Source organism: Drosophila kikkawai, chromosome 2R (assembly GCF_030179895.1).
Source record: "Drosophila kikkawai strain 14028-0561.14 chromosome 2R, DkikHiC1v2, whole genome shotgun sequence".
Taxonomy (NCBI): Eukaryota; Metazoa; Arthropoda; class Insecta; order Diptera; family Drosophilidae; genus Drosophila; species Drosophila kikkawai.
This window is the reverse complement of record NC_091729.1, coordinates 25,088,787-25,111,450: the sequence shown is the minus strand read 5'-3', so window position 1 is coordinate 25,111,450 and position 22,664 is coordinate 25,088,787. Positions and strand designations below refer to the sequence as shown.

The window sequence follows — 22,664 nt, the reverse complement described above, 5'->3', positions numbered from 1 at the left end:
ACAACAGAAACTTGATATTAATCAAATTAATTAGATTCTAAAATTGTAAATTTAAATGTATACCAAAAGCTTATGATTTAGCTTTAAAAAAAGTGAAGCACCCTACTGCCCAGGGTTGCCAAGCTTTACAGAAAAGCGAAGCCGGCAGAATGCAGTGGCTTAAACTGAAGCTCCAATTTATTTTCATAATTTGTATATTAATAAGCTCAGCATGGGGGCAATTAGGACGCGATCCCAACGGCTACCTCACCTACTGTCCCTGCATGGGTAAGTCCGGCTTTACATCCTTTAAGCGCTCTTAGAAAAACCCTTCTACTTGGCAGGACGCTTTGGTAACCAGGCCGACCATTTTCTGGGCTCATTGGCCTTTGCCAAGGCTTTAAATCGCACCCTGATCCTGCCGCCATGGGTGGAGTACCGCAAGGGAGAGCTGCGCTCCCGCCAGGTGCCCTTTAACACGTACTTTGAGGTGGAACCGCTGCAGGAGTATCATCGCGTCATCACCATGGCGGACTTCATGTGGCACTTGGCCGACGACGTGTGGCCGGAGTCGGAACGTGTGTCCTTCTGCTACATGGAGCGAAAGAGCCTGCAGGTGGAGAAGAACGATCCGGAAAAGCCCAATTGCCATGCTAAGGATGGGAATCCGTTCGGCCCCTTTTGGGATACTTTTCACATTGATTTCGTGAGATCAGAGTTCTATGGGCCACTGCACTTTGATGTCCACCACAGTGCCATCGCTGCCAAGTGGCAAGCCAAATATCCGCCGGAAACATGGCCCGTTCTCGCCTTCACCGGAGCACCGGCCAGTTTTCCCGTTCAGCTGGAGAACTGCCAACTGCAGCAGTACATGCACTGGAGTCAGAGGTACAGGGATGGGGCCAGGGAGTTCATCCGGGAACAGCTGCCACGAGGAGCCTTTCTGGGCATTCACCTGCGCAACGGCATCGATTGGGTGAGAGCCTGCGAGCATGTCAAGGACAGCCAACACCTGTTCGCCTCGCCCCAGTGCTTGGGCTATAAAAACGAACGCGGTCCCCTCTATCCGGAGCTCTGTATGCCGTCCAAGGAAGCCATTGTACGCCAGATAAAGAGGACCATCAAGAATGTGCGACAAACCCAGCCCAATAATGAGATCAAGTCCGTTTTCGTGGCCTCAGATTCGAACCACATGATAGGGGAACTCAGCACGGCGCTCACGCGGATGGGAATCAGTGTTCACAAGCTGCCCGAGGATGACCCCTACCTGGATCTGGCCATTCTGGGACAGTCGAACCACTTTATTGGCAACTGCATTTCATCGTACTCGGCTTTTGTGAAGCGGGAGCGGGACTCGCATGGTTTTCCCTCATATTTCTGGGGATTCCCCAAGGAGAAGGAACGCCAACAGGCCAAGGCGCACGAGGAGCTGTAAACGGGAATCAGTAATTAACTACTTAAATACTCTAATTGGCCATTTTTCGGATTTAACATTCACATTTTATACTTTAGAATATTTTTTCAATTATTTTAAAGTTTCTTTAAAAACTTGGAACATTGCTGAAGCTTAATTTTTAATTGAAAAGAATGAATGAAAACCGAAAAAGCCTTTGAAGACACTGTTTAGTTGTAAGCTAGAAAAGTATTCCTCGCATTTAACAAGCATTTTGGATCTACACATTCGATTTTACTTATAAATTTATTCAAGTTATCCACGCACGCTCTCTTGAAAATAATTTAGATCGTAATTCAATTGCCCCGAAGCTTGCATTTGTTGTTCCTTGTCCCTCAACAGGTTAGTTGTTGGGCGTTCCTAGTGTATCAGCTTCTGGGTGCGGGCCAGATCCAGTTGCGCCGAGGAGACGCTCGTGAGGCCCTCGCGCACTGAGCTAAGGTTCTCCTTCCAGGCCTGCAGCAGATCGCGCAGCTGCTCCCACTGCGGAGCTCCAAAGGTGCGGTGCATGGTGGACGAGATGTGAACCTTGCGATTGGCCTGATCCAGACGGGCGCGAACCAGCTTCGTTTTCAGAACTTCGATAACGAAGGGCTCCACCTCATCCTCGTTGATCTGCAGCTCCTTGGTCAGCGTTTCGAAGGTCATCTCGGGACTGCTCTCTGCCAGCTGCATGAAGGTCAGCAGACGCATCTTCTTCATGTTCTGCTCATGGTTCAAGCCCTGCGAGGTGACAAACTCCCTGTGGTCCTCGTAGAACTGCACATACGCGGGCAGCTTCTCTGAGACGAAAATGGACAGGAGGTCGTGGATGAGGTCGCCTTCCAAGAAACGGACCGGCTTCAGCGACAGCAGGGGATCCAGCAGGAATGTATTGGGGTCGGCCAAAGCGGTCACTATGCACTTCATGGCATCCTCGCGGGCGACACAGGCATTATCAGCGGTATAGGTTCCCAGCAGCTCGATCATCACCTTGGAAGACAGTTCGAGGTTGGTGTCCTTGGTCACGTCGTGCAGCAGGCGGTAGAGCTTCTGCATCTGTTCCGACGAGGGCGGGCAGTTGGCAAACTGGGTCTTAAGCTGATCTACGCCGGTAAAGACCTCCAGCACCTGGTCGCACTGCTTGGCCACCTGCACGAGATGGTAGTAGACATGGTACCGCAAGGGCGAGGCGGTGTCCAGGTTGTTGAACAAACGCCACAGCGACTGGAGGCACACTTTGGCCAGAGGCTGATGCGGGGCCTTGGTCATTTTCTCGCAGTATGCCAGCACAATGTTCTCGCCCCGATCCAGGGGAATCTAAAATAGGAAACATTAGCAGGGAAGCTTTGATGTTTTCATGGATTACTCACCGTGATCATGATGGACACAATGCTGTTGAGGATGCCGTCAATCTGCAAGGGCTCGCCGTCTTTGAAGCAAACGTCGCAGACGCCAATAATCTTGTGCAAATCATCCTCCACACCCTTGTTGGACTTCTCCGATGAGATTTCGGCGCCCAGCTTCTTGAAATACTTGCGCAGCTCTTGTACCTAGTCGGAGAAATGGGAAATTTCGCAAAATATTAGTATTGTTTTGCAGGAAGAGGAAGACATAACCTCAATTTCGGGTGAACAGCCGCCTGAAAACATGGTTTAGGCTGGATAGCGGCGCTTTACCTGCTCGTCCAGGGACAGGTCTATGAATACCGGATGCGAAGTCATGGTTTTATAAATGTTATTTCAATTATTTAAACAAATGTAGTTGAAAATAACACGCACACGTCTTCGGCGCTGTGACAGCTCGAAAAAGGAAAGAGAGCGAGCAGGACTGGCGCTCTGGCTATTTTGTAGCTAGCGGAGCTACGTATAAGCAATTGAGAGGTTTATATTGGTAAATTCATTTATTTATATTTAAAAATTTAATTTTAATTAAAAAGTATTAAATAAAATCACAAATACTATTATGACTAGTAGAAAAAAGTTATAAACTTAAATAGATTGTAATTTTGTTTGGCGAATTTATAGCCAGAAAACGAGCTGATACGAGATACCTTCTTTGTAGAGTGAACAGATCTTTAGTTGTTTTTCCTCTTCACTATCCCGTCTGGTCATACTAAAACTAGAACAAAATATTCCTCATAACAACGTTTTATTATATTTATTTAACGGGCTGGGGGGCACTCCGTGCTTGCTAATTAGGGCAGGAAATTATGAAATACTCGAGATCAGCACAGCGCTTGGCTTCTTAGAGGCCACAGGGTCCCGCGGCAGGCGGCACAACAGTTTCTAGTCAATATCAGCCCGCTCCTCGGAGAAGCAACTCGTGATTACATCGCACCTACACATGGCCACCTCGGATTTCGTGCTGGGAGGCCTGGCCTCGGTGGGCGCCACCTTCTTCACCAACCCCATTGAGGTGATCAAGACCCGGATCCAGCTGCAGGGCGAGTTGGCGGCCCGGGGAACGTATGTGGAGCCGTACAAGGGCATTGCCAATGCCTTCTACACGGTGGCCAAAAACGACGGACTGCTGGGCCTGCAGAAGGGTCTTTCGCCTGCGTTGTACTTCCAGTTCATCATCAATTCCTTCCGGTGGGTATTGGCTTTGGTTTTGTAAACGCAGGATTAAGTGATATCCTTTTTTGAACCCTTTACAGACTCAGCATTTACTCGGAGGCCATGGAGCGGGGTTGGATGCACAACCAGCAGGGCGAGGTATCCTACGGCTTGGGCCTGATGTGGGGCGCTATAGGCGGCGTGGTGGGCTCCTATTGCTCCAGTCCCTTTTTCCTGGTACGTTCCCCCTGCCGCTGCCTGATCGGGAGGGGTTACATAAACAAACAAGCTTATCTATCCGATTTGGTTGGAGCCGCATGCTCATCACATTTTTCGGACTTTGTCAAAGATAAGAGACAATGATATGAAGAGAATATTGTTTATTAATTGATAAACAAATTAAGAGTTACGATAGAGTTTAAGAGTTAGTTAAGTATGTTTATGTTTATTTTATTTATTTATTTTTATTACTTGACAATTTCAGATCAAAACTCAATTGCAATCGCAGGCCGCCAAGCAAATCGCCGTTGGCTTTCAGCACTCGCACACTTCCATGAGCGATGCCCTCAGGCAGATTTACAATAAAAATGGCATTGCTGGCCTCTGGCGCGGATCGGTGGCTGCTTTACCCAGGGCTGCCCTGGGATCGGGTGCCCAGATAGCCACCTTTGGAAAGACCAAAGCCATGCTGGTCCACTACGACTTGGTAACGCAGCCCACGTTTAACTCTTTTACGGCGGGATTAATCGCGGGCTCTATTATGTCGGTGGCCATAACGCCACCAGATGTAATCACCACAAGGTTGTACAACCAGGGCGTGGATGCCGAGGGCCGTGGCCTGCTCTACCGGGGATGGGTCGATTGCTTCGTTAAGATCCTGCGCTCCGAGGGTGTCTACGGTATGTACAAGGGCTTCTGGGCCAATTACCTACGAATTGCCCCCCATTCGACGTTGGTGTTGCTCTTCTTTGACGAGCTGATCGCCCTGCGCAACAAGTACGGCCCCAAATAGAGCTCCCAGGAGTTGTGTCTAGCCTTACTTTAAGTACAAAAATTGTTTTCACATCTGATTGTTTTGTTAGGCAGTGTAGTGAGTAGCTTAGAATTCCTAGATCAAATCTCCTATGCTTAGCATATAGATAACTATAACCAAAATGTGCCTTCAGTTAGCTAAAAATTAACTTTAAATGGGAGCTGTTCCTCCTAGCTAGTAATTGTGCAATAAAACCCCGTTCATTTGTTACTTTTTACACACGCCTTGTCTCAGTTTCTCCCTTATCATAAGGAGGTTGTTGGGCTACGGTTAGTGATCGCCAGATTGTGAGCAAGAACGCACGATGGCTACGTCGGATTTTGTGCTGGGTGGTGTGGCTGCCATGGGAGCTGGAGTGTTTACCAATCCTGTGGAGGTGATCAAAACTCGCATCCAACTGCAGGGAGAGCTGGCCGCCCGAGGATCGCATGCCCAGCCCTACAAGAGCGTCTTTCAGGCCTTTGTTACTGTGGCCAAAAATGATGGCATCCTGGGCTTGCAAAAAGGTTTGGCCCCAGCTTTATGCTTTCAGTTTGTCATTAACTCTTTCAGGTGAGTTGTAGGATATTAGCCTTAAAAGAAATCTTCATTGTAAACTGTTTTCCATGCAGGTTGAGTATTTACACCCATGCTGTGGAGAAGGGTTGGGTGCACAACAGCAGGGGCGAGATCTCCTTTGCCCGCGGCATGTTCTGGGGCGCCTTGGGCGGAGTTGTCGGCTCCTATTGCGCCAGCCCCTTTTTCCTGGTAAGCGATTATGTAAATCAAACCTCAGAGGTGTCTGCCGACGCCTGACAATGTCTGGCGGAGATAAGATAAGCTCCTAGTTCGCTTGACCGCTGATAGCCAACTTTTCCGTTCCAGATCAAGACGCAACTTCAGGCGCAGGCCGCCAAGCAAATCGCCGTCGGCTATCAGCATCCGCACACCTCGATGAGTGATGCAATAAGGCAGATATACCGGAAGAACGGCGTCTTTGGACTCTGGCGGGGATCCATGGCCAATGTGGGCAGGGCCACCACGGCCTCGGCCGTGCAAATCGCCACCTTTGGTCAGGCCAAGTCGCTTTTGAAGGAGAGTGGAGTAATCACTCATCCCACCTGCCTGTCCTTCTGCTCGGGCCTAGCGGCAGGGTCATTTGTGTCGGTGGCCATCACACCTTTGGATGTGATTACCACGCGGCTGTATAACCAGGGTGTGGATGCCCATGGGCGGGGGCTTTACTACAATGGTTGGCTGGACTGTGTCCTTAAGATCCTCAGATCGGAGGGAGTGCATGGCTTGTACAAGGGCTTTTGGCCCATTTACCTGCGTAGTGCTCCGTACTCCACCTTGGTGCTTTTGTTTTTCGATGAATTGATTGCTCTGCGTGAGAGGTATAATCTTAAATAATAATAATAATAATTTAATAATACACCTATTAAAGATTTATATATAGGGAAAAGTGGCATTTTTCATAGCAGACGGGAATTTATTTTTTAGTAAAGTAGGGTGAGTAAGATTATAAATATTTGAGATTTTATTTATAATTATTATTTTTTATTGCAATTTTTTTTTATTTTAAAACTTCCCGCTCTTTAACTAACGATACATTTTTACTGATAAAAAACCGATTTAAATTATAACTGATTATTCGATTTTTACTGTATTCGATTTAAAAAATTTATTTAAAATTAAGCTTTGCCTAGGTTATTGATTTTATTATTAATAGTAAATACACATCTAAAATCCATTAATTAATTTTTTATAAATTAATAACAACAAGGACCCCTAAATCTATACTAAGGTTCCTCAATTTTTTCACCATTTTCCTGATTATTTCACAAAAACCCGAATTTTTTCTTAATTTAAATTTCACAGCCGGACCTACCTATCGATATTATTTTACCTACCATCATTTTTTAGATTAAAAACCAATAATAAAACTTAATTAATGAAAAGTACCTTTAAATCCTCCATTAATCACAACTAAGCTATATAATTTTAAAATCGATGTAATTTTTTAGTTATGCAACCATTCGATATACTTACCGATGACTTTACAGCTCTGTTTATCTGCTCAAACAAAACAGTAAACAAGATGTTAACGTAACATTAACTAAATTCAAAATTAAAAGTCTCAGTTAACGTTGAACATGGTCAAGTCGGACCTCGTTCTAGGCGGCATGGCTGCCATGGGGGCGGTGATGTTCACCAATCCCATTGACGTGGTTAAGACTCGGATGCAGCTGCAGGGCGAACTGGCCGCACGTGGAACTTACGTGAAGCCCTACAGGCATCTGCCTCAGGCCATGCTGCAAATTATCCGGAACGATGGACTCCTGGCCTTGGAGAAGGGTCTGCTGCCGGCGCTACACTACCAGTTTATACTGAACTCCATCAGGTAAGAACACTTGGTATTACATGGGGCAGAAATGAATTGCCAGCCCTAGAAGTGCTATGTGTAACTCAGAGCATACTTAGCCGGCGAGTCCCTTAAATCGGATTTAGTTTTAAAAATGGTTTAAATAGGTGTTGAATTAATATTTTTTATATAAATGTTGATTGATTCATAGTTAAATAATGAACCTTGGAAAGACAGTTTCCTAGATAACAACCAAGTAATACCCTAAAGTCATGTGCCTCTTATCTAAAGAGATCTTCAGTCAAGAAATTACACTGTGATAATGTTTTTTCTGTTAAATATATTTTAAAATAAGTTATCTCCTTTGGCAGGCTAAGCGTTTACTCGAATGCCTTGGAATACGGCTACTTGCAGGACAAGGATGGAAACATTGCCTTCTACAGGGGCATGTTTTTTGGAGCCCTGGGCGGAGGTACCGGCACATTTTTGGCCAGTCCATTTTATATGGTGAGTGAAGGCTGTCAATTCCCCCATAAATACTCCCATAATTACCTTAATCCTTTTTGCAGATAAAATCACAACAACATGCGCAGGCTGTCGAGGCGATAGCGGTGGGTTTCCAGCACAAGCACACCTCGATGTATGATGCCATGCAGAAAATCTACAGGGCGCACGGCTTTAGGGGATTCTGGCGCGGATCCACGACTAGCCTAATCCGAGCTTTCACGGCTTCCAGTGTCCAAATCGGCACCTTCCCCAAGGCAAAGGCTTGGCTTCAGGACAACGGCTGGATCAAGCACCCAGTGCTCCTCTCCTTTTGCTCAGGCCTGATCTCGGGTTCCATGGTGTCCATTGCCAATGCACCCTTCGACGTGGTCACAACAAGGATGTATAACCAGCCGGTGGATGCCAATGGCCGTGGCCTCGTCTACCGGGGGTTGTTGGACTGCTTCATAAAGATCCTGCGAAAGGAGGGACTACACGGCATGTACAAAGGCTTTTGGCCAATATATTTTCGGAGTGCGCCCCATATCACCTTAACGTTTGTGTTTTTTGACAAGTTGATGCTTTTGCGCAACCGTTATTTGTATAAGGAGGCAGCCTAAAACAGAGCAGATTCCGCCAAGCATTTTTGTTATCGTTTTCATGTGAATAAATAGTTTTACATTCAAAATACGCGCTCTTAGTGCAACCCCCGGAACCCCTGGTCACTCCTAAAACGAGTACTTTTGGCCCTGCATCCCGGTATTATTTGCCAAAAGAACCACGGTCACACTGTCGTCGAAATTGGAATTTCTAAAGTCGGCGTCGCATTTTTCCGTTTGACAGCTTACCAAATCACCCACTATGGCCGCCCAAATTGCACAGGTGCAACAGTTTTTCAACGGCTACAAGCAGAACGTGGAAAGGTCGCTGCGCGATGGCAACAAGCCCTGGTCAAAGGCCTTCGACACCTTGGAGGAGAAGACCGGCGTAGACCGCGTTAATATATTCTTTGGTGAGTTGTCCCTCTGTCCTTGTGGCGACGTCATCCTGCCTGACCCTGACTCCCCAAAACGCACACCCATTACCCCCACCTGACCCCTGGCGAAGTGGCTGCGTAACTCATCGAGATGCAGTGGAATTTTTCACGACATTTATAAATAGCAACCTGTTATATATAGTCAGGCGCTGGCTGATGGGGGTTTGGGGCCTTCAGCCGTCTGCTGCCCGGTGGCCAATTAGACGGTAATCACTCCGTTTAAGTTGGAATTAAATTCGGTTTGTGTTTTATCGCCAAGCGCGCTCTGGCACACACCGACACACTCCCGCGAGAGGTGAGCATGAGCATGTGATGTGTGCATGTAGGGGGGCAGCCTACGTAGGCAGCTGCCGGGGTGAGTGCGTGTGTGTGTGTGTGCCTGAGCGTTATCCACAAAACTTTTCGTGTTTTTGTGCTTTTCTTTGTTTACTTTATCGAAAGTACATTTTCTCTGTACGCGCGGTGAGCAATCCATCGGTCGGTTGTCTCAGCATTCCATTCCGCGATCTCAACGAAAGTCCAGCGGTGAACGGGGTCAAAAGGTTGCCATTGAGACGTGGCGCTTTGACACACACGTGGATAGAAATTAGCTGGGCAGGTGTTAGCGCTTCAGTGTGTGTGTGTGCTGACTGCATAGATCAAATCCATAGAGAGCTTTTGGATCCAGCTCCCCCGACAGAGTCACCGATGTGGCTCTGGGAGTATATTATGCTAATCAGACAGCGACAGGCGGCGCGACGCAATGTCAGGGTTCCCCTCGTTTACCTAGGCACAGGTGAGTCCTCCTGATGCTCCTCCTCCTCCTTCTCAGACAAAGTACAATACGTTCATAAGTATAATTAGCCTCGGGTCTAGCGTGAATGACATCACGCATACGTTCGGGGCAACGAGTCCGATCATCTGGGCGGGCAAACTGCAACTGGCCGGGATCAGAAGCAGGTCGAGACAACATCCCAGTGACAACAGCTAAGGGTTTATAATTAGCCCAACCATGGGGCGGTTTAGGAACCCCAGAGATCCCAGAAGGGGCGCCCTTGAAAAGGGTACAGGTATAGGGTTCTCTAGCTTAGGATAACTTGAATTCAAAACCAAAAAATCAGATACATTTGGTGGCTTAGCTACCCCAGCGCCTAATAGAACCGCTCCTGTCCCCAGATTTCGCCATGGGCCCCAAGGGAAAATCCGCCACAGCCACAGCAGTTGACCAACTAGACGACAAGCATGGCAGTCGAGGGTTTGGAGAGCAAAATAATCGAGCTTTTCGTTGAGAATGCCCTTCTACGCTTTGGTACAGTTTCGGGAGAGGGCCCAAACACCAAGTATTAATTACTTATCGACTTAATCAATGCTAATTTCAGGTGCCGCCGGCTTCTGCGCCCTCTATTTGATCTTTGGCTATGGCGCCCAGCTGCTGTGCAACATCATCGGAGTGCTGTATCCCGCCTACATATCGATCCATGCGATCGAGTCCAGCACAAAGCAGGACGACACCAAGTGGCTCATCTACTGGGTCACCTTTGGCATCTTCACCGTGATTGAGTTCTTCTCGGGACTGCTGACCTCGGTGATTCCATTTTACTGGCTGCTCAAGGTGAGTTCTGGATTACGTGTTTCCCTCACACGGTTTCTTAATTGGTTTCCGCCTTGCAGTGTGCTTTCCTCATCTGGTGCATGCTGCCCACGGAGCAGAATGGCTCCACCATCATCTACCACAAGCTGGTGCGACCCTACTTCCTGAAACACCACGAATGTGAGTCGTATTATAGCTACACAGTCTTTGAAGTTTCCTAATTCCGTTTGGTTTCCCTTACAGCCGTCGACAGGATCATCGATGATGGCATGAAGAAGGCCGCTGGAGTGCTGAAGCACGACTAGGACTAGGGAGCTCCGTCCGCTGCTATCACTTGCTTCCCCATGCATTTGGATTAGGTCACCACCTCACCTCGTATCGGTTACGTTTTGAAATAAATTTTAAATATGTACTCATTTCGTTGTTAATAAGAGCACGCCAGTGGTAAGAATGAAGACTCCGCTTGTTAAACGTAAAACGAAAACGATGGTTTTTATTAACGGCCAAAAAATGCGATCTTTAAGAGTTGGATTCCGCCTTTTCCGCGCTGGCCTCCGCCTCGGCGGCTGCTCTCCGGTTGCGCCAGGCGGACATGTAGGTGCGTGGGTGGATGGGCAGCAGTCCGGCGATTCCCAGTAGCTCCGCCGCCGGTGTGGACAGATGAGCACCTTTTCCCAGCCAGTGGCGGATCCTCTCCGTGTTCAGGGCCACCAGTCGCTCGTTGGAATCGTTGGGCAGGGGATCGTAGGAGCCGACCTGCTCAATCACAGGCTGGTGCTGGTTTTTTCTCCTCTGAATATATAATATTAATAATAATAGATTTTGAAGGCTCAAAAATAACCCACCTCCATGACGACGATGTGGTAGAAGGGGCGATTGGTGCAGCCCAGGCGCACGAAGCGGATGATCTTGGCCGATTTGGCGTAGAAGCGGCCAATGCCACTAGCCGGGGACAGAGGCATGCTTATATTTCCCGGTTTTAATACAGATATTCACTTATTTATTTTTTTATTTTGCGCTGAGGTTACCGCATATGCTGGCCAAAATCGATAGGTTTCCAGCGGATAGCGATAGTCGCAGAGCTGCCACCCTGGTGCTATATGTACTCCGCGCCGCCGATGGTCCACCGAGACGGCAACCCTCGTCCGCGCACGCCATCTTGTGTGTCAGAGAAACGAACACTAAGGAATTTTAGTGGTATAGTGTCTGTGTGAAATATATTGGAAAAAGAGTGTTTTGTTTATAATTTTAATTGCAAAAACTGCACATAGGCACACGGCGCGTGCACACACCGACGCACCGCACCCGCACGCCCCCCGAGGCCACCACCCGAGAGTGTTATCAGTGGAGCGAACACGGCGCTCCAAACGCCAAAGAAAAAAATGGCGCCCGCAGCAGCGGACTCTGGCTGACTTTCTTTTCGTTCGGAATATAGTCGTTCAGTTCGCCCCAGTCTCGTCGTCGGCGGACGAATGCGGTGATTTTCGTTAGCGTTTTCGTCGCAGTGCGATCCCCTCGAAACACACATTGAAAAGTGCCAATATAACCAAACGAGAGACCAAAACGAAACAAATCGAAATATTATTGTTGTGTTGTATATTGCTCGGCTCGAACACAGCCGCAAATTACCATTACCAATTTCCACTTACTACTACTAGAGAGGAGGCTAGTATTTTGTACGTTTAGAATACATACATACATACCTACATAACCACAAGCAAGCGAGAGTGCAATTACATTTGCGTTTGGAAATTTTGCGCTTTTTTCTCTTCCGCCTCCTTCCACCCTCCACCCCCCAATCTCTCTCTCTCTCTCTGTTCCCCGTTTGCCTCTGCACCGCACTGTGCTAAATAATGTGCGCCGCCCAGAATCCGCCGCCCTTCGGCTATACCTGGGGCTTTGCAGACAACGGCAGCCGCAACGCCGAATCTGTCCTGGAGATATCGCCGAACATCAACTACACGGTCAGCGGGGAGTCGGTGAGTAGTCCACGTCTACATTTTATACGGTTTTTCTTTTTTGTAGCGCCTATTAGTCTTAGCAAGTGCAAGCTGCTAGGATTCTCGCCCCACCCCCACCAAACCTCCTCCTTGCGTGCGTGTGTGTGTGTTGCTGTTGCTTTCCCACACCGAATCGTGTTGTGGCCACCGCATACACACAAACGCACAGCATACACGCACTGTGCGACATACATACACTCGCTCGCTGATGGGCCTCACCAACACTCGCTGGTTTCGCGGCAACGAACTGTGTATGTATACGTGGAGAACGAGCGGGCCGACGTCATACATACAAACATACCTACATGTACGAGACGTATGTACATGAATATACATACGCCACACTTTATGTAACTGCGTTGTCATGCGAATACGGAATGAAGCGAGTGTGTTAGAATTCTTTTACCATACATCCATACGAATTTTTTCCGTTTCCATTTCATTCGTAAACATCATAATTTGGTATTCGTAAGCCCAAATGCGTACACATCCATTCAGCCACATCTCTGTGTGTGCGAGAAATTCCCAAATAAAAACACGCACCAGGAGGATGGGAAAGGTGGTGGCGGTGGCAAGGCGGTGAATAAATAAATATGTAGCTAGCTGCCTCCCCACTCGCAATCCCGCCCAATTAATTAGCAGAGGAAGGTCGTGAAATTTTTCAACAGTCTGGCAGCGGGCAATCGATGCTAATCGATATTTGCTTGATTATATACATATCGCTAACCCAATTTTCAGTTCTATTAATAATTATTTGGCCTTTGCTCTCTGGTCTGGTTCTTGTTGTGTTTATTTTCCCCGTGGAAATTTGAAAAGCAACAATTCTTGTTGTTGTGCAATTGACAGGACGGGCAACCCTGTTTTTGTTGTTTTGTTTCTTTTGCTCGCACTCACACAGAAGCAGACGCGGCGAATTCGCCGCACTTGCGCGCCCGATTCGTCCGCATTTGTGTGCGTCAGTGGCGAATTCGCCGCACTTACTGTGGTGTGTGTATACGCACGCATACACGCCCAGAAATGACGTGTGCTCTTCTGGTGTGAGTTGCGTTTTGCGTGCGTGTGTTTTGATTACTTTTGCGTTCCGTTTTGGCGCCCATCACATCACACACAAACACAACACTCGTGCATTCGCCGATGTCCAATTGCACACACACAGCAAAGAGAGAAAAAGGCGCGCGTTTTTTTTATTTTACCGACCACCCTCCCCCCTTCCACCCCTTTCAACCGTGCTTATCATCTGTTGCCGCACTGCTGCTTGCGCTGCGCAGGTGTAGCGTGGTTATCAATCAGAGCGAGCAAGAAGCAGCATCAGCAGCAATTGCAACAATAACAAGAGCCAAAACAAAAGCGTATTGCGGTTAGAAGCATAAACCGCAACTTAAAGCGGCGCCGCCTGCAGAGAAGCTTAGGATAGCGAGTGGCAACTGTACACACCAAATGGGCTCCAATTTGGAGACCAAAAAAGTGCTTTAAAATATACTTATATCAAAAAACTTCAACAGATATAATATACATATATTTTTTTTTAGTAATATAAAACCAGAGTTAAGTCTTAAAAAATATATTTGTTTAGAATTTATTATAAAAACAAAATAAAACAATTTCAAATTTTTAATTAAATAAATAAACACTGATAAGAAAGTTTTCAAAATATTAAAAAAATCAAAATTAAGTATCTATGACCTATGATTATTTAATTATTAAAAATAATTAAAATATAGGCCAGTAATATAAAACCTTGAACTTTAGACCCTCAAATCAGCACTACATATTTAATGTAATAGTTTTTGTATTGGAAATGATAAACTAATACTATATAAACCCTAAAAGAACTATTTTTAAATGTGCTCTTAAATCCCCTTTATTCTAGATGCCCTATTTGTTATCCACGGATGGATCGTTGGCCGTGCAAAAGGATGTCAAAGGGCTCACAGGTGCCGGCAATAAGAATGTCGTGCGTCGCATGTTTGTGGTAAACGATCCCTCGTTTCCACCAGGGACACAGAGGTGAGTTGCTACGCCCAGTCCAGATTTTCCAATTCTATATCCATTTCCCTTTACAGGGTTATCACTGCCGGAGGATCATCGACGGTGGTGAAGAAGCAGGACGCCAATCAGCAAGTGTTGAGCCTGGACAAGAACTGTAAGTGGAAATTAAATCAAAGATCAAATCGAATCGAATCAGTGTTGCACGCGTTACTGTGTTACTGTGTTTACTGTGTGATTATCTCTATATATTTTTCGGTTTTCTGTTAATCGATTGTTTTTTCTCTCTCTACTCCCGTTTATTTATATAAAAATATATATATATATTTGACTTATTTTGTTGTCTTTTTTTTTTTTTGTTTAATTCTCGCTCGATCTCGCTGCCCTTGAATCCAACCCGAAAAAACCGAACCCCAAAAAAACCCTCCAAAACTCCTCATTGTGCTTGTGTGTGTTTTGCCCGTAATACTGCTATTGCACCCGAAACCCACCATCGATCATCTTTAACTGCACCACACTCATCACAACACCATTCAACCAAACATCACACACCATCGAATCAAACATCACACACCAACTCATCATCACTGCAACACAAAAACCTCATCACTTGGCGGGCGGCGGGCGCGGGCTGATCGATACCAACAACCAAAACTATCAAAATGAAAAAAACCTTCAGATCTGCTTGTGGATCCGGCCACGGCAGCAGCAGCTGCAGCGGCAGCGGGTGGCGATCCTTCGGTGGCCCATCATCACCAGTTGGCGAATGGCAGCATTGTCGATGCCAAGACCGGACAGACGGTGCTAACCGCTGGCTCGGCGGCGGCAGCCAAGTCGCACTTCAGCTCCATTGGAGCGCTGCATCTGACGCAAGAGGAGTGCAACGAGATCCTGATCAAGCGCGCCATCGCTGCCGGCCATCATCAGACGCACACGATCACCACTGCCGATGGGACGCACCATCATGCGTCTGGCGGGACACCAAGTAAGCATCTCAAATCTGTGTTTGTTAACCTCAAGTCCCCACTGCTCCCCCTCCTCCACCTCCTGCTCCTGCTCCTAGTCCTGCTCCACTCTCACACAACCCACGCCGATTCGATGTGTAGTCCCTCCTGGCATATACTCGTCTAATTGGCACATAATCTCGGTTCCGGTTGCTTAAGTTACGTTCTTTAGTTTTTAATCTGTAGTTATTGGTATGTTTTAAGTTTTTAACCCTTTTTTAACCCACCACCGATGATGATTTGTTTGCAAACTTTTTGCGTATATTGCGTTCGTATCTTTGATTTTCTTCCTTTTGTTTTTTCTCGCCCCCCACCGTTCTTTTTTGTATCTTTTTTTGAATTCCATTTGGTTTTTGTTCCGTTGGCGGTGCAACAACACTCTTAGGTGACATACTTCCTGGTATTTCAGTTCAAGTACAGAAAGTAATCCAGGGACTCGAGGATAACGAGGACTCGCAGGGTGAAGCACCCAATTTAAAGTTGGAGCCAGGCACTTTGGAGCTGTCACCGAAGACCGAACTACAGGAATCAATGCATTTCAGCGAAGTGAGTAGAGCTTATCTGTGCCTCCACCTGAGTTCCTTCTCACTTCAATAATTATGGCTTTTACGGGTCTATTCACAGACGGACGCCACCATTAAGAAGGAACGCCCGTACAGTTGCGACGAGTGCGGCAAGTCCTTTCTGCTCAAGCATCATCTGACAACCCACGCACGCGTGCACACAGGTGGTTGTTCTTGTTCCTGGCAGACTACCATTGACCAAGGAGCAGGCCTAATCGTCTCATCTAATCCGCAGGTGAACGTCCCCACATTTGCACCCATTGCGGCAAGAGCTTCGCGCACAAGCACTGTCTCAACACGCATCTGCTGCTGCACTCAACGGAGCGACCGTATCAGTGCCAGGAGTGCAAGAAGAGCTTCACCCTTAAGCATCATCTGCTAACCCATTCGCGTGTCCATAGCCGGGAGCGACCCTTTGTCTGCCAGGAGTGCGGGCGCGCCTTTCCGCTCAAGCGACATCTGGTCACGCACAGCAAGTTTCACGCCGGCGAGCGACCGTACGTTTGCGAGGAATGCGGTGAGAGTTTTGCCCAGGAGAATCACCTGATTATGCACTCGCGGTAAGCAAAGTTACTCGCCAAGCTCCGCCATGCCCCAGCAATGAACCTGACCTTTTGTTCGCTCACAGCTTCCATGGTTCATTGAATCCATTTGTTTGCGCCGAGTGCGGAGCCTCGTTTCCACGCAAGTTCCAGTTGGTTAACCACGGACGTATTCACGGCAAGATCCCCCATTCGTGCACGGTGTGCGGCAAAGAGTTTCTACAAAAGCGAACGCTAGTTTCCCACATGAGGTGAGGAGCAACTCTAATCTTTGATACAGCGTTTCCTAAACCTTTAATTTATATCTCTAAGACGCGTACACACTGGCGAGCAGGCGCATCCCTGCGTCAGCTGCGGCGAGGGTTTCCTCACCAAGGCCGAACTGCATCAGCATGTGAGGACGGCGCATAATGGAGTCAATCCCAATACGAGCAGTGCCACCATCATAGCAAATCAGCAGGTAAGATATTTCATATTCAAGCCATAAATATAGACTGAAGTGTGTCTTTTAATATCCAAAAATCAAGCAGCTGCAACAGGCTCATCATCATCCCGGACAGCCGCATCCACAGACCATTACTGTGGTCAGCAATCCGGCCAACTCCACGCTGCTGACTGTCTCCACTACGGATGCTAATGGCGTGGCCCGGCCGCAGTTTGTGTGCCGGTAAGTAATCACAACAAATATTCTCCAAAACCCGTCATAATCCTCGTATTTTCATTCCCACAGCGAGTGCGGCAGCGCCTTCAATAGCCGAGAGGCCTTAGCTCTTCACTTGCGTCTCCATACTGGCGACAAGAGCCTCATGACCGATCTGTGCGCTTTGACAGCCGCCCTGCCGGGTCACTTCTTGAGCACGGCCAGCTTGAATCCGGGTACTGTGGTCACGGCCAATCCCAATCTGGTTGGCCAGAGTCCAGTGCCCGTGCAGATAATATCGTCAACTGGGCAGGTGATGTCGCAGACCACGCTGGTGCAGGCCGCCAACTCGACCCATCCGCAAGCCGTGGTCACAGCAGTGCCGACCATGCCTGTGCATGGCCAGCAGCAGCACCTTCAGCACGTACAGCAGCAACAGCAGCAACAGCAGCAGCAACAACAGCAACAGCAGCAGCAGCAGCACGTCGTCTCTGTGGCGCCGGCCAACAAGCCCAAATCGCATTTCTGCGCCAGCTGCGGCAAGGGATTCGCCGCCAAGCACGGCTTGATGCAGCACAATCGCCGGCATCCGAACGGCGGCTGTACGGTGCGCACCCATGTGTGTGAATGCGGCAAGGCCTTCTTCCAGAAGAATCACCTGATGCTGCACCAGCGCCAGCATCTGGAGACGAAGCCAGCCATATCGCAGCAACAGGTATGCTAGAGACTCCAGTCCCCAGTGTGTCCAGTGCCTCTCCGATATAGCCCGATAATCAGATAAATCAGATATATACATTACCTGATATCCCGATCCGCTCTGTTCCGTTCTTAATGCTTTTGATTTACAACTAATTAGTTAGTGTTAAGTCTAATTCTAGTTGGGAGTAAGTTAGGCGACGGCCCCTAACGTTAAATGTAATAAAAAAAAGAAACAAAAAAACAAAACAACACTAAGCACCTAAGCAATGTTAATCCAATTCAACAATAAACGATTCTTATTGGCATCCGCAATAGAGGCTTTGTCGGTCGGTTAGTCGGTCAGCGGCGTTCTTAGCTTACTTCTAAGTTAAATGTGTTTCCCCCTTGTTTTGCTTACCCTCCCATCTCTGTCCCATCTTTATCTATACATATTAGGGATGTATATCGAGAGGAGAAACCGATACCACGATACAGTTATATATATTATATGATTGTAACATGTATTCTAGCATCCCTAATATGTATATACCTTTCACTGATTCCCCAATGAATTCGAATCTGAAAACATAATCGCATTACCTTCTCCAATACTTTGCAGCTTGTTGTACCAACTACTTCTTACTAAGAGTTTAAAACGAATCAGAACAGAGAAAAACAGAAACAAGATAAAGATAAACCACAAATGAACATCAAAAGCCTAAAAAAAAGAAAAGAAAACACAACAACAAGCAGCTCGAGGCACACATGCAGCCAAATATCTTGTGGATCTTTTAGATCCCAACCGATCTGAGGTGTTGTGTGTGTCTCCTGTGTGTTGCCACAAAAAAAAACAAAAACAAAAATCAGTATAAAACAACCATAACTCTGCAATGAATATAAACCCAAAAAATTCGTGTCGAAAAGGCTTCAGTTTGCGCGCGGTTTTAGGTGTGTATGAAATATATCCCAAAATTATCGCTAATGTATATGTATATCACGATGTATTATGTATGTCTTTTGTTGTTATTGTTGTTTGTCGTATGCTTAGAGCTCCAATTGTTCCTAATTTGATCCTGCCTGTGTCTCCTCTGTCTACTGTCTCCTCTGTCTCTCTAAATGTATCTCCCCCGTATCTTAATTTTTCCTTCTTGCAAGCGTAATCTTTAGTTTAGTTTGTATTATTTTCGCATATCTCTAGTTTAGTCGTCTATTTCGAGAGGCAATAGAGTCTCTTCCTCCTGGCCTGAGCTAAACCATGTTCCCCCCCACTCTTGCAGGAGGCGTCCTCGGCCCAGCAGCAACAGCAGCAACAGGCGGCTGGGTCGGCCAGCAGCGGACAGCAGCCGGCGCAGGTTCAAGTGCAAATAATGCCCGATGGCCAGATTCATGGCAAGGTGATCAAGTACGAGATCTGTCGCAGTGTCCTGCCCGAGGATCAGCAGCAGCAGCAAGAGCAGGCGGACATGGACGGGGAATAACCGAGAGCGACTGTAAATACGTGGCAAGTGCAACAGCAGTGACAGCAGAAGCAGCAACTTTAGTAGCAGCAACAATAGTAGCAGCAGCACCAGCACACACATGGCATTATCCAGATATATCCCTCCCGAAGAAGAGAAGAAAAGAGAAGTGAATCGGGGCGACAGCATCTACGTCTCGTGTAAGCGATTCCCTTAAGTGTAATAAATTTTAGTTAGAATCTAGGCTAGCGGCTAAGTAATCGCATTGTACACATATATTAATAGTTAACTAGCGTTTACAGATGCATGGAAACACGTATATATATATACATATATATAAAATGTATACACAGACATATATAGGTTTATGTAGAAAGTATCTGTTAATTATGCGATGCGTTGGTCGCATCTAAAAGAACAACCGCCGGTATATGAGTTGCAAAGTTTTAAAGCGTTACGTTCTCTATTGGTTCTACGGATAATACAAAACACGACTTTTAAAATAACAACAACAAAACACAATTTATACACACACACACACACACACACACAAACACACAAACTTATATATTCAAAACTAGATGACAAATATAAATGCTTAAGTGTAAAATGTATACAAAAAAATAACACGAAGAAAAAAAAGAAGAATATACTAGACGACTTTCGGTTAGGTTCTAGAAACTAGACACTAGCAAGCGTTGCACTTGAATACGTAACCAAACAGCGTAAGAAGCGGCTCCCCCAACCGGACTTGGCGTGGGCAATCCTGCCCAGAACTGCGTGGGTTTCCCGCACATTTCGATTGTACATACAGAAACGGGAGCCTGCTGCAAGTTTAATGCGAGTTTGGGGGCGGGCCTGTGGGAGTATGTGAAGTTTATATATATCCAAACACGATCAGCAAAAGATATATCTCTCTCTCTAGCCTGAGGGGAACTGCAACCTTAAAAATTATTCAATGAAATTAGTGACACACAAGGCGAAGAAGCAGCAGCCGTTAAAACAATAACAGACATACTTATATACAAAACCCCGAGTAAAAATCACCCAATCCATGCACGCTTGGCGACGAATATCACACTGTAAAAAATTCTACCTTAAGTCTTAGGAGTGCAGAAGAACATAATTGGTAATTATATATCGTAATCGGATAAAAATGAAACAATAAATAATGAACCTACACACTAAGCATATATTTTAATATGTAAGCCTTAAAAAAAAAAGAAAGAATAAATACAAAAACGGAAAAATATGAATTATAATAAACAAAAAAACAAGTGTGTGTAATTGCATTTAGGGCTGGGAAAGAATGTGCTATCTTTTTAGTTAAGTTAGTTTAGTTTAGTTAAGTATTTCTATGGGGGTCGGGGTCTTATCTAAACTTTTGCAAAAACGCACCGATCATACAATCTGTTGATAAGAAAAAAGCGCCAGAAACAGTGCGTTTCCTGGTAGCTAATTGGTTTTAATCAGCAGTGGGAGTAAAGTTGAAATAGGGAAAAATTTGATGAGACTTCTTTTAAGCAGGAGTGGGCCTTCTCTTGATAGGTTTACCGGAAGAAATATTATGTTTTAGGGTGCAAAAACAAAAACTACACATAACTAAATAAGTGTACATAAATGGCTTTCATTTTTTGTTTTGTTTTGTTTACATATTCCATCTGACTTCAAGGTTGATTATATTTTGTTATGCTTCGATTTTGACCTTCGCTGTCCAAGCCTACTGAAAATTATAGTATTTTTTAGACTAGAAACCCCTAGAACTAAACTGATGTCACGCAGCGTACCTACCAAGGAACTTTCTTTTGTCAAAAAAAATATAAAAAAATGAATGAATAACTTATTTATAGATTTGCTGATTAAACAAACCAAAAGCTAATGTTTTTGCCACTCCAAATGTGAGTCAACGCAACTGCAATTTGTGTTGCCAAGAAAATTGCTTAGACACTTATGGTAATAATTTGAGAGAGGGAAAATATCCAAACTAGAGACAAACCTTGTATGCAAATTCAGAGAATGCCAAGGCGAAAACAAAGCCAGATAAGATAAGAGCTTAAACACAAATTTTTTGTCTAATTGTTGCTAGAGAGATACTATTTAGGCAAAGCTTTTTTGGGTTTTCAGGTGTGCTTCAAAGTGGAAATATAAAATATTAAAAACTTTAATAGACTAGGCTGTTATTTTTCAGTTCCTCCTGCCTCAATTGATGGACCCTCGAGCACGTAGCAAGTGTCCAACATGAGCGAGGTAGTCATTACAATATATTCAGTCGGCGCCGTAACTTTTAATTGTTTTTAATTTTTTGTAGAGATGCGAGCGAATAAATAATATATGTAGGTATACGTCAAGCTACGTGACTGGGACTTCCATGCCCATATGGGCTTGAGGCTTGAGTCAGTTGGATAATAATGTCGCTTGCTGCAGCAGGCCTGCCCTAAAAGTGCATTGCAGTAAAAAAAACACACACATTTTTGGATATTTTGGCATTTCGGCCAACTGCCAAATAAGGGCTGACACGTTACCTTGATGTGCATTTCGCTTTATTTTGTTGAATTAAAATTAATTGAACTTGAGGCGACAGCCGAAACTTGCGCATAAATTTTCGAGAACGCCTCTGTTGTCGTTGCTTCGATTCAATTTCAATTTCCAAGGAAACAAACTGTGAGATGAGCGAGAGATGTGATCATCGCTGAAGCTCTACAGAGAGCTGTGCCTCTAATTAGCCATAGGTTTCCCTTGCACCCAGTGCGTTCTAGTTCCCAATTGCTCTGAATTGCAGTTTGTCCCAGTTGTCTAGTTTGCAGTTTGTTTTTATTTTTATGATCATTAGTATGCTCGGTGAATTGCTAAGCAGGCTTTACTGTGCCTTTTTTATTTTCCACTTTAATTTTGCATTTGTGGCTTACTTCTCTATTTGCGTGATTTTATTTTTTGTGTGTACCCGGGCCAGCAAACAAGTTTTGATTGCTTTTGGCTTCGCATGAAAATGAGTCTCAGTCGCCGATGCCGCCGCCGCTGCCGCTCGTTGCTCATACGCCGCGTATGACGTCAGGCTTGAATTAAGCAAGAATTGGTTTAGCTTTTCTTTGTAGCTTGACAAGCGAACATTTTGGAGGTCAATTGGGTCTCTCTTTTCTTATGCAGGCTGATCTATTGCATTCTATCCCCGTTTTGGGCATAACCACTTGGTTCTGGGTTATATTTTGCACCCACCCAAAGGCCGTTATAAATCAATTGGGCGGCCATTGAGCTTCAGCAGAATTATGGCAAATAAATCTTGATCCCAATGGGGCTTACTCACTGATCGAGCTCCGCCGGAGACGGAGACGGACGCCCACATAGCGCCCCGGCTAGAC

General features: G+C 46.0%; 8 protein-coding genes across 27 annotated transcripts; 6 read left to right on the top strand and 2 right to left on the bottom strand.

The window, feature by feature from the left end:
* The first annotated feature begins 9 nt into the window (after positions 1-9).
* O-fut1 (O-fucosyltransferase 1) lies at positions 10-1,690 on the top strand. Its single transcript, XM_017164438.3, has 2 exons — positions 10-267; positions 324-1,690. The coding sequence occupies exons 1-2, from the start codon at positions 150-152 to the stop codon at positions 1,412-1,414; spliced, it is 1,209 nt and encodes a 402-aa protein (XP_017019927.1). The 5' UTR covers positions 10-149; the 3' UTR covers positions 1,415-1,690.
* On the bottom strand, positions 1,660-7,401 carry eIF3m (eukaryotic translation initiation factor 3 subunit m). Of its 2 annotated transcripts, none has more exons than XM_041776906.2 (3): positions 7,264-7,401; positions 2,785-2,964; positions 1,660-2,731 (listed from the first exon to the last, which is right to left on the bottom strand). In XM_041776906.2, the coding sequence occupies exons 1-3, from the start codon at positions 7,279-7,281 to the stop codon at positions 1,793-1,795; spliced, it is 1,137 nt and encodes a 378-aa protein (XP_041632840.1). In that variant the 5' UTR covers positions 7,282-7,401; the 3' UTR covers positions 1,660-1,792. The 2 variants fall into 2 exon arrangements, with proteins under 2 accessions (XP_041632840.1, XP_017019928.1); XM_017164439.2 differs by lacking the exon at positions 7,264-7,401 and adding an exon at positions 3,091-3,245.
* LOC108073052 (solute carrier family 25 member 35) lies at positions 3,516-5,219 on the top strand. Of its 2 annotated transcripts, XM_017164519.3 has the most exons (3): positions 3,516-4,005; positions 4,071-4,206; positions 4,454-5,219. In XM_017164519.3, exons 1-3 carry the CDS (start codon positions 3,758-3,760, stop codon positions 4,979-4,981), a joined length of 912 nt encoding a protein of 303 aa, XP_017020008.1. In that variant the 5' UTR covers positions 3,516-3,757; the 3' UTR covers positions 4,982-5,219. The 2 variants fall into 2 exon arrangements, with proteins under 2 accessions (XP_017020008.1, XP_070140262.1); XM_070284161.1 differs by lacking the exons at positions 3,516-4,005; positions 4,071-4,206 and adding an exon at positions 4,257-4,393.
* On the top strand, positions 5,307-6,409 carry LOC108073053 (solute carrier family 25 member 35). The gene is made up of 3 exons (XM_017164520.2): positions 5,307-5,554; positions 5,614-5,749; positions 5,867-6,409. Exons 1-3 carry the CDS (start codon positions 5,307-5,309, stop codon positions 6,392-6,394), a joined length of 912 nt encoding a protein of 303 aa, XP_017020009.1. The 3' UTR covers positions 6,395-6,409.
* On the top strand, positions 7,048-8,522 carry LOC108072948 (solute carrier family 25 member 35). Its single transcript, XM_017164324.3, has 3 exons — positions 7,048-7,385; positions 7,718-7,853; positions 7,916-8,522. The coding sequence occupies exons 1-3, from the start codon at positions 7,138-7,140 to the stop codon at positions 8,450-8,452; spliced, it is 921 nt and encodes a 306-aa protein (XP_017019813.1). The 5' UTR covers positions 7,048-7,137; the 3' UTR covers positions 8,453-8,522.
* Positions 8,523-8,602: 80 nt separating this feature from the next.
* ReepB (Receptor expression enhancing protein B) lies at positions 8,603-10,850 on the top strand. 3 transcript variants are annotated; one of them, XM_017164326.3, is made up of 4 exons: positions 8,603-8,844; positions 10,227-10,459; positions 10,519-10,618; positions 10,682-10,850. In XM_017164326.3, exons 1-4 carry the CDS (start codon positions 8,694-8,696, stop codon positions 10,741-10,743), a joined length of 546 nt encoding a protein of 181 aa, XP_017019815.1. In that variant the 5' UTR covers positions 8,603-8,693; the 3' UTR covers positions 10,744-10,850. The 3 variants fall into 3 exon arrangements, with proteins under 3 accessions (XP_017019815.1, XP_017019814.1, XP_017019816.1); XM_017164325.3 differs by lacking the exon at positions 8,603-8,844 and adding an exon at positions 9,368-9,643; XM_017164327.2 differs by lacking the exon at positions 8,603-8,844 and adding an exon at positions 10,075-10,156.
* A 51-nt stretch (positions 10,851-10,901) lies between these two features.
* On the bottom strand, positions 10,902-11,479 carry mRpS16 (mitochondrial ribosomal protein S16). Its single transcript, XM_017164328.3, has 2 exons — positions 11,284-11,479; positions 10,902-11,230 (listed from the first exon to the last, which is right to left on the bottom strand). The coding sequence occupies exons 1-2, from the start codon at positions 11,398-11,400 to the stop codon at positions 10,958-10,960; spliced, it is 390 nt and encodes a 129-aa protein (XP_017019817.1). The 5' UTR covers positions 11,401-11,479; the 3' UTR covers positions 10,902-10,957.
* A 715-nt stretch (positions 11,480-12,194) lies between these two features.
* On the top strand, positions 12,195-20,586 carry cg (zinc finger transcription protein combgap). Of its 16 annotated transcripts, none has more exons than XR_011444509.1 (13): positions 12,195-12,417; positions 14,309-14,445; positions 14,502-14,581; positions 15,104-15,409; positions 15,838-15,974; positions 16,053-16,155; positions 16,227-16,551; positions 16,620-16,784; positions 16,846-16,993; positions 17,064-17,200; positions 17,264-17,888; positions 18,471-18,799; positions 19,129-19,268. XR_011444509.1 is itself a non-coding variant. In XM_070284155.1 (12 exons), the coding sequence occupies exons 1-12, from the start codon at positions 12,292-12,294 to the stop codon at positions 19,327-19,329; spliced, it is 2,496 nt and encodes an 831-aa protein (XP_070140256.1). In that variant the 5' UTR covers positions 12,195-12,291; the 3' UTR covers positions 19,330-20,586. The 16 variants fall into 16 exon arrangements, 14 of the variants coding, with proteins under 14 accessions (XP_070140256.1, XP_017019798.1, XP_070140255.1 ...); XR_011444508.1 differs by having other exon boundaries at positions 15,104-15,410; positions 15,794-15,974; positions 16,053-16,158; positions 17,061-17,200; XM_070284155.1 differs by lacking the exon at positions 18,471-18,799 and having other exon boundaries at positions 16,053-16,158; positions 17,061-17,200; positions 19,129-20,586.
* The last annotated feature ends 2,078 nt before the right edge of the window (positions 20,587-22,664 follow it).

Excerpts from the sequence above, each read along its gene's own strand:
- LOC108073052 (XM_017164519.3), top strand. The coding sequence starts at position 3,758 with ATGGCCACCTCGGATTTCGTGCTGGGAGGCCTGGCCTCGGTGGGCGCC. Across the intron at positions 4,006-4,070 it reads TTCATCATCAATTCCTTCCG|ACTCAGCATTTACTCGGAGG; the intron begins GTGGGTATTGGC and ends AACCCTTTACAG. Across the intron at positions 4,207-4,453 it reads GCTCCAGTCCCTTTTTCCTG|ATCAAAACTCAATTGCAATC; the intron begins GTACGTTCCCCC and ends TGACAATTTCAG.
- mRpS16 (XM_017164328.3), bottom strand. The coding sequence starts at position 11,400 with ATGCCTCTGTCCCCGGCTAGTGGCATTGGCCGCTTCTACGCCAAATCG. Across the intron at positions 11,231-11,283 it reads ACCACATCGTCGTCATGGAG|AGGAGAAAAAACCAGCACCA; the intron begins GTGGGTTATTTT and ends TTATATATTCAG.
- O-fut1 (XM_017164438.3), top strand. The coding sequence starts at position 150 with ATGCAGTGGCTTAAACTGAAGCTCCAATTTATTTTCATAATTTGTATA. Across the intron at positions 268-323 it reads CACCTACTGTCCCTGCATGG|GACGCTTTGGTAACCAGGCC; the intron begins GTAAGTCCGGCT and ends TCTACTTGGCAG.
- cg (XM_070284150.1), top strand. The coding sequence starts at position 12,292 with ATGTGCGCCGCCCAGAATCCGCCGCCCTTCGGCTATACCTGGGGCTTT. Across the intron at positions 16,159-16,226 it reads CGCACGCGTGCACACAGGTG|GTGAACGTCCCCACATTTGC; the intron begins GTTGTTCTTGTT and ends TCTAATCCGCAG. Across the intron at positions 16,785-16,845 it reads ACGCTAGTTTCCCACATGAG|ACGCGTACACACTGGCGAGC; the intron begins GTGAGGAGCAAC and ends TATATCTCTAAG.
- eIF3m (XM_017164439.2), bottom strand. The coding sequence starts at position 3,135 with ATGACTTCGCATCCGGTATTCATAGACCTGTCCCTGGACGAGCAG. Across the intron at positions 2,965-3,090 it reads ACCTGTCCCTGGACGAGCAG|GTACAAGAGCTGCGCAAGTA; the intron begins GTAAAGCGCCGC and ends TTCTCCGACTAG. Across the intron at positions 2,732-2,784 it reads TTGTGTCCATCATGATCACG|ATTCCCCTGGATCGGGGCGA; the intron begins GTGAGTAATCCA and ends TTCCTATTTTAG.
- LOC108073053 (XM_017164520.2), top strand. The coding sequence starts at position 5,307 with ATGGCTACGTCGGATTTTGTGCTGGGTGGTGTGGCTGCCATGGGAGCT. Across the intron at positions 5,555-5,613 it reads TTTGTCATTAACTCTTTCAG|GTTGAGTATTTACACCCATG; the intron begins GTGAGTTGTAGG and ends TTTTCCATGCAG. Across the intron at positions 5,750-5,866 it reads GCGCCAGCCCCTTTTTCCTG|ATCAAGACGCAACTTCAGGC; the intron begins GTAAGCGATTAT and ends TTTCCGTTCCAG.
- LOC108072948 (XM_017164324.3), top strand. The coding sequence starts at position 7,138 with ATGGTCAAGTCGGACCTCGTTCTAGGCGGCATGGCTGCCATGGGGGCG. Across the intron at positions 7,386-7,717 it reads TTTATACTGAACTCCATCAG|GCTAAGCGTTTACTCGAATG; the intron begins GTAAGAACACTT and ends CTCCTTTGGCAG. Across the intron at positions 7,854-7,915 it reads TGGCCAGTCCATTTTATATG|ATAAAATCACAACAACATGC; the intron begins GTGAGTGAAGGC and ends TCCTTTTTGCAG.
- ReepB (XM_017164326.3), top strand. The coding sequence starts at position 8,694 with ATGGCCGCCCAAATTGCACAGGTGCAACAGTTTTTCAACGGCTACAAG. Across the intron at positions 8,845-10,226 it reads CCGCGTTAATATATTCTTTG|GTGCCGCCGGCTTCTGCGCC; the intron begins GTGAGTTGTCCC and ends TGCTAATTTCAG. Across the intron at positions 10,460-10,518 it reads CATTTTACTGGCTGCTCAAG|TGTGCTTTCCTCATCTGGTG; the intron begins GTGAGTTCTGGA and ends TCCGCCTTGCAG.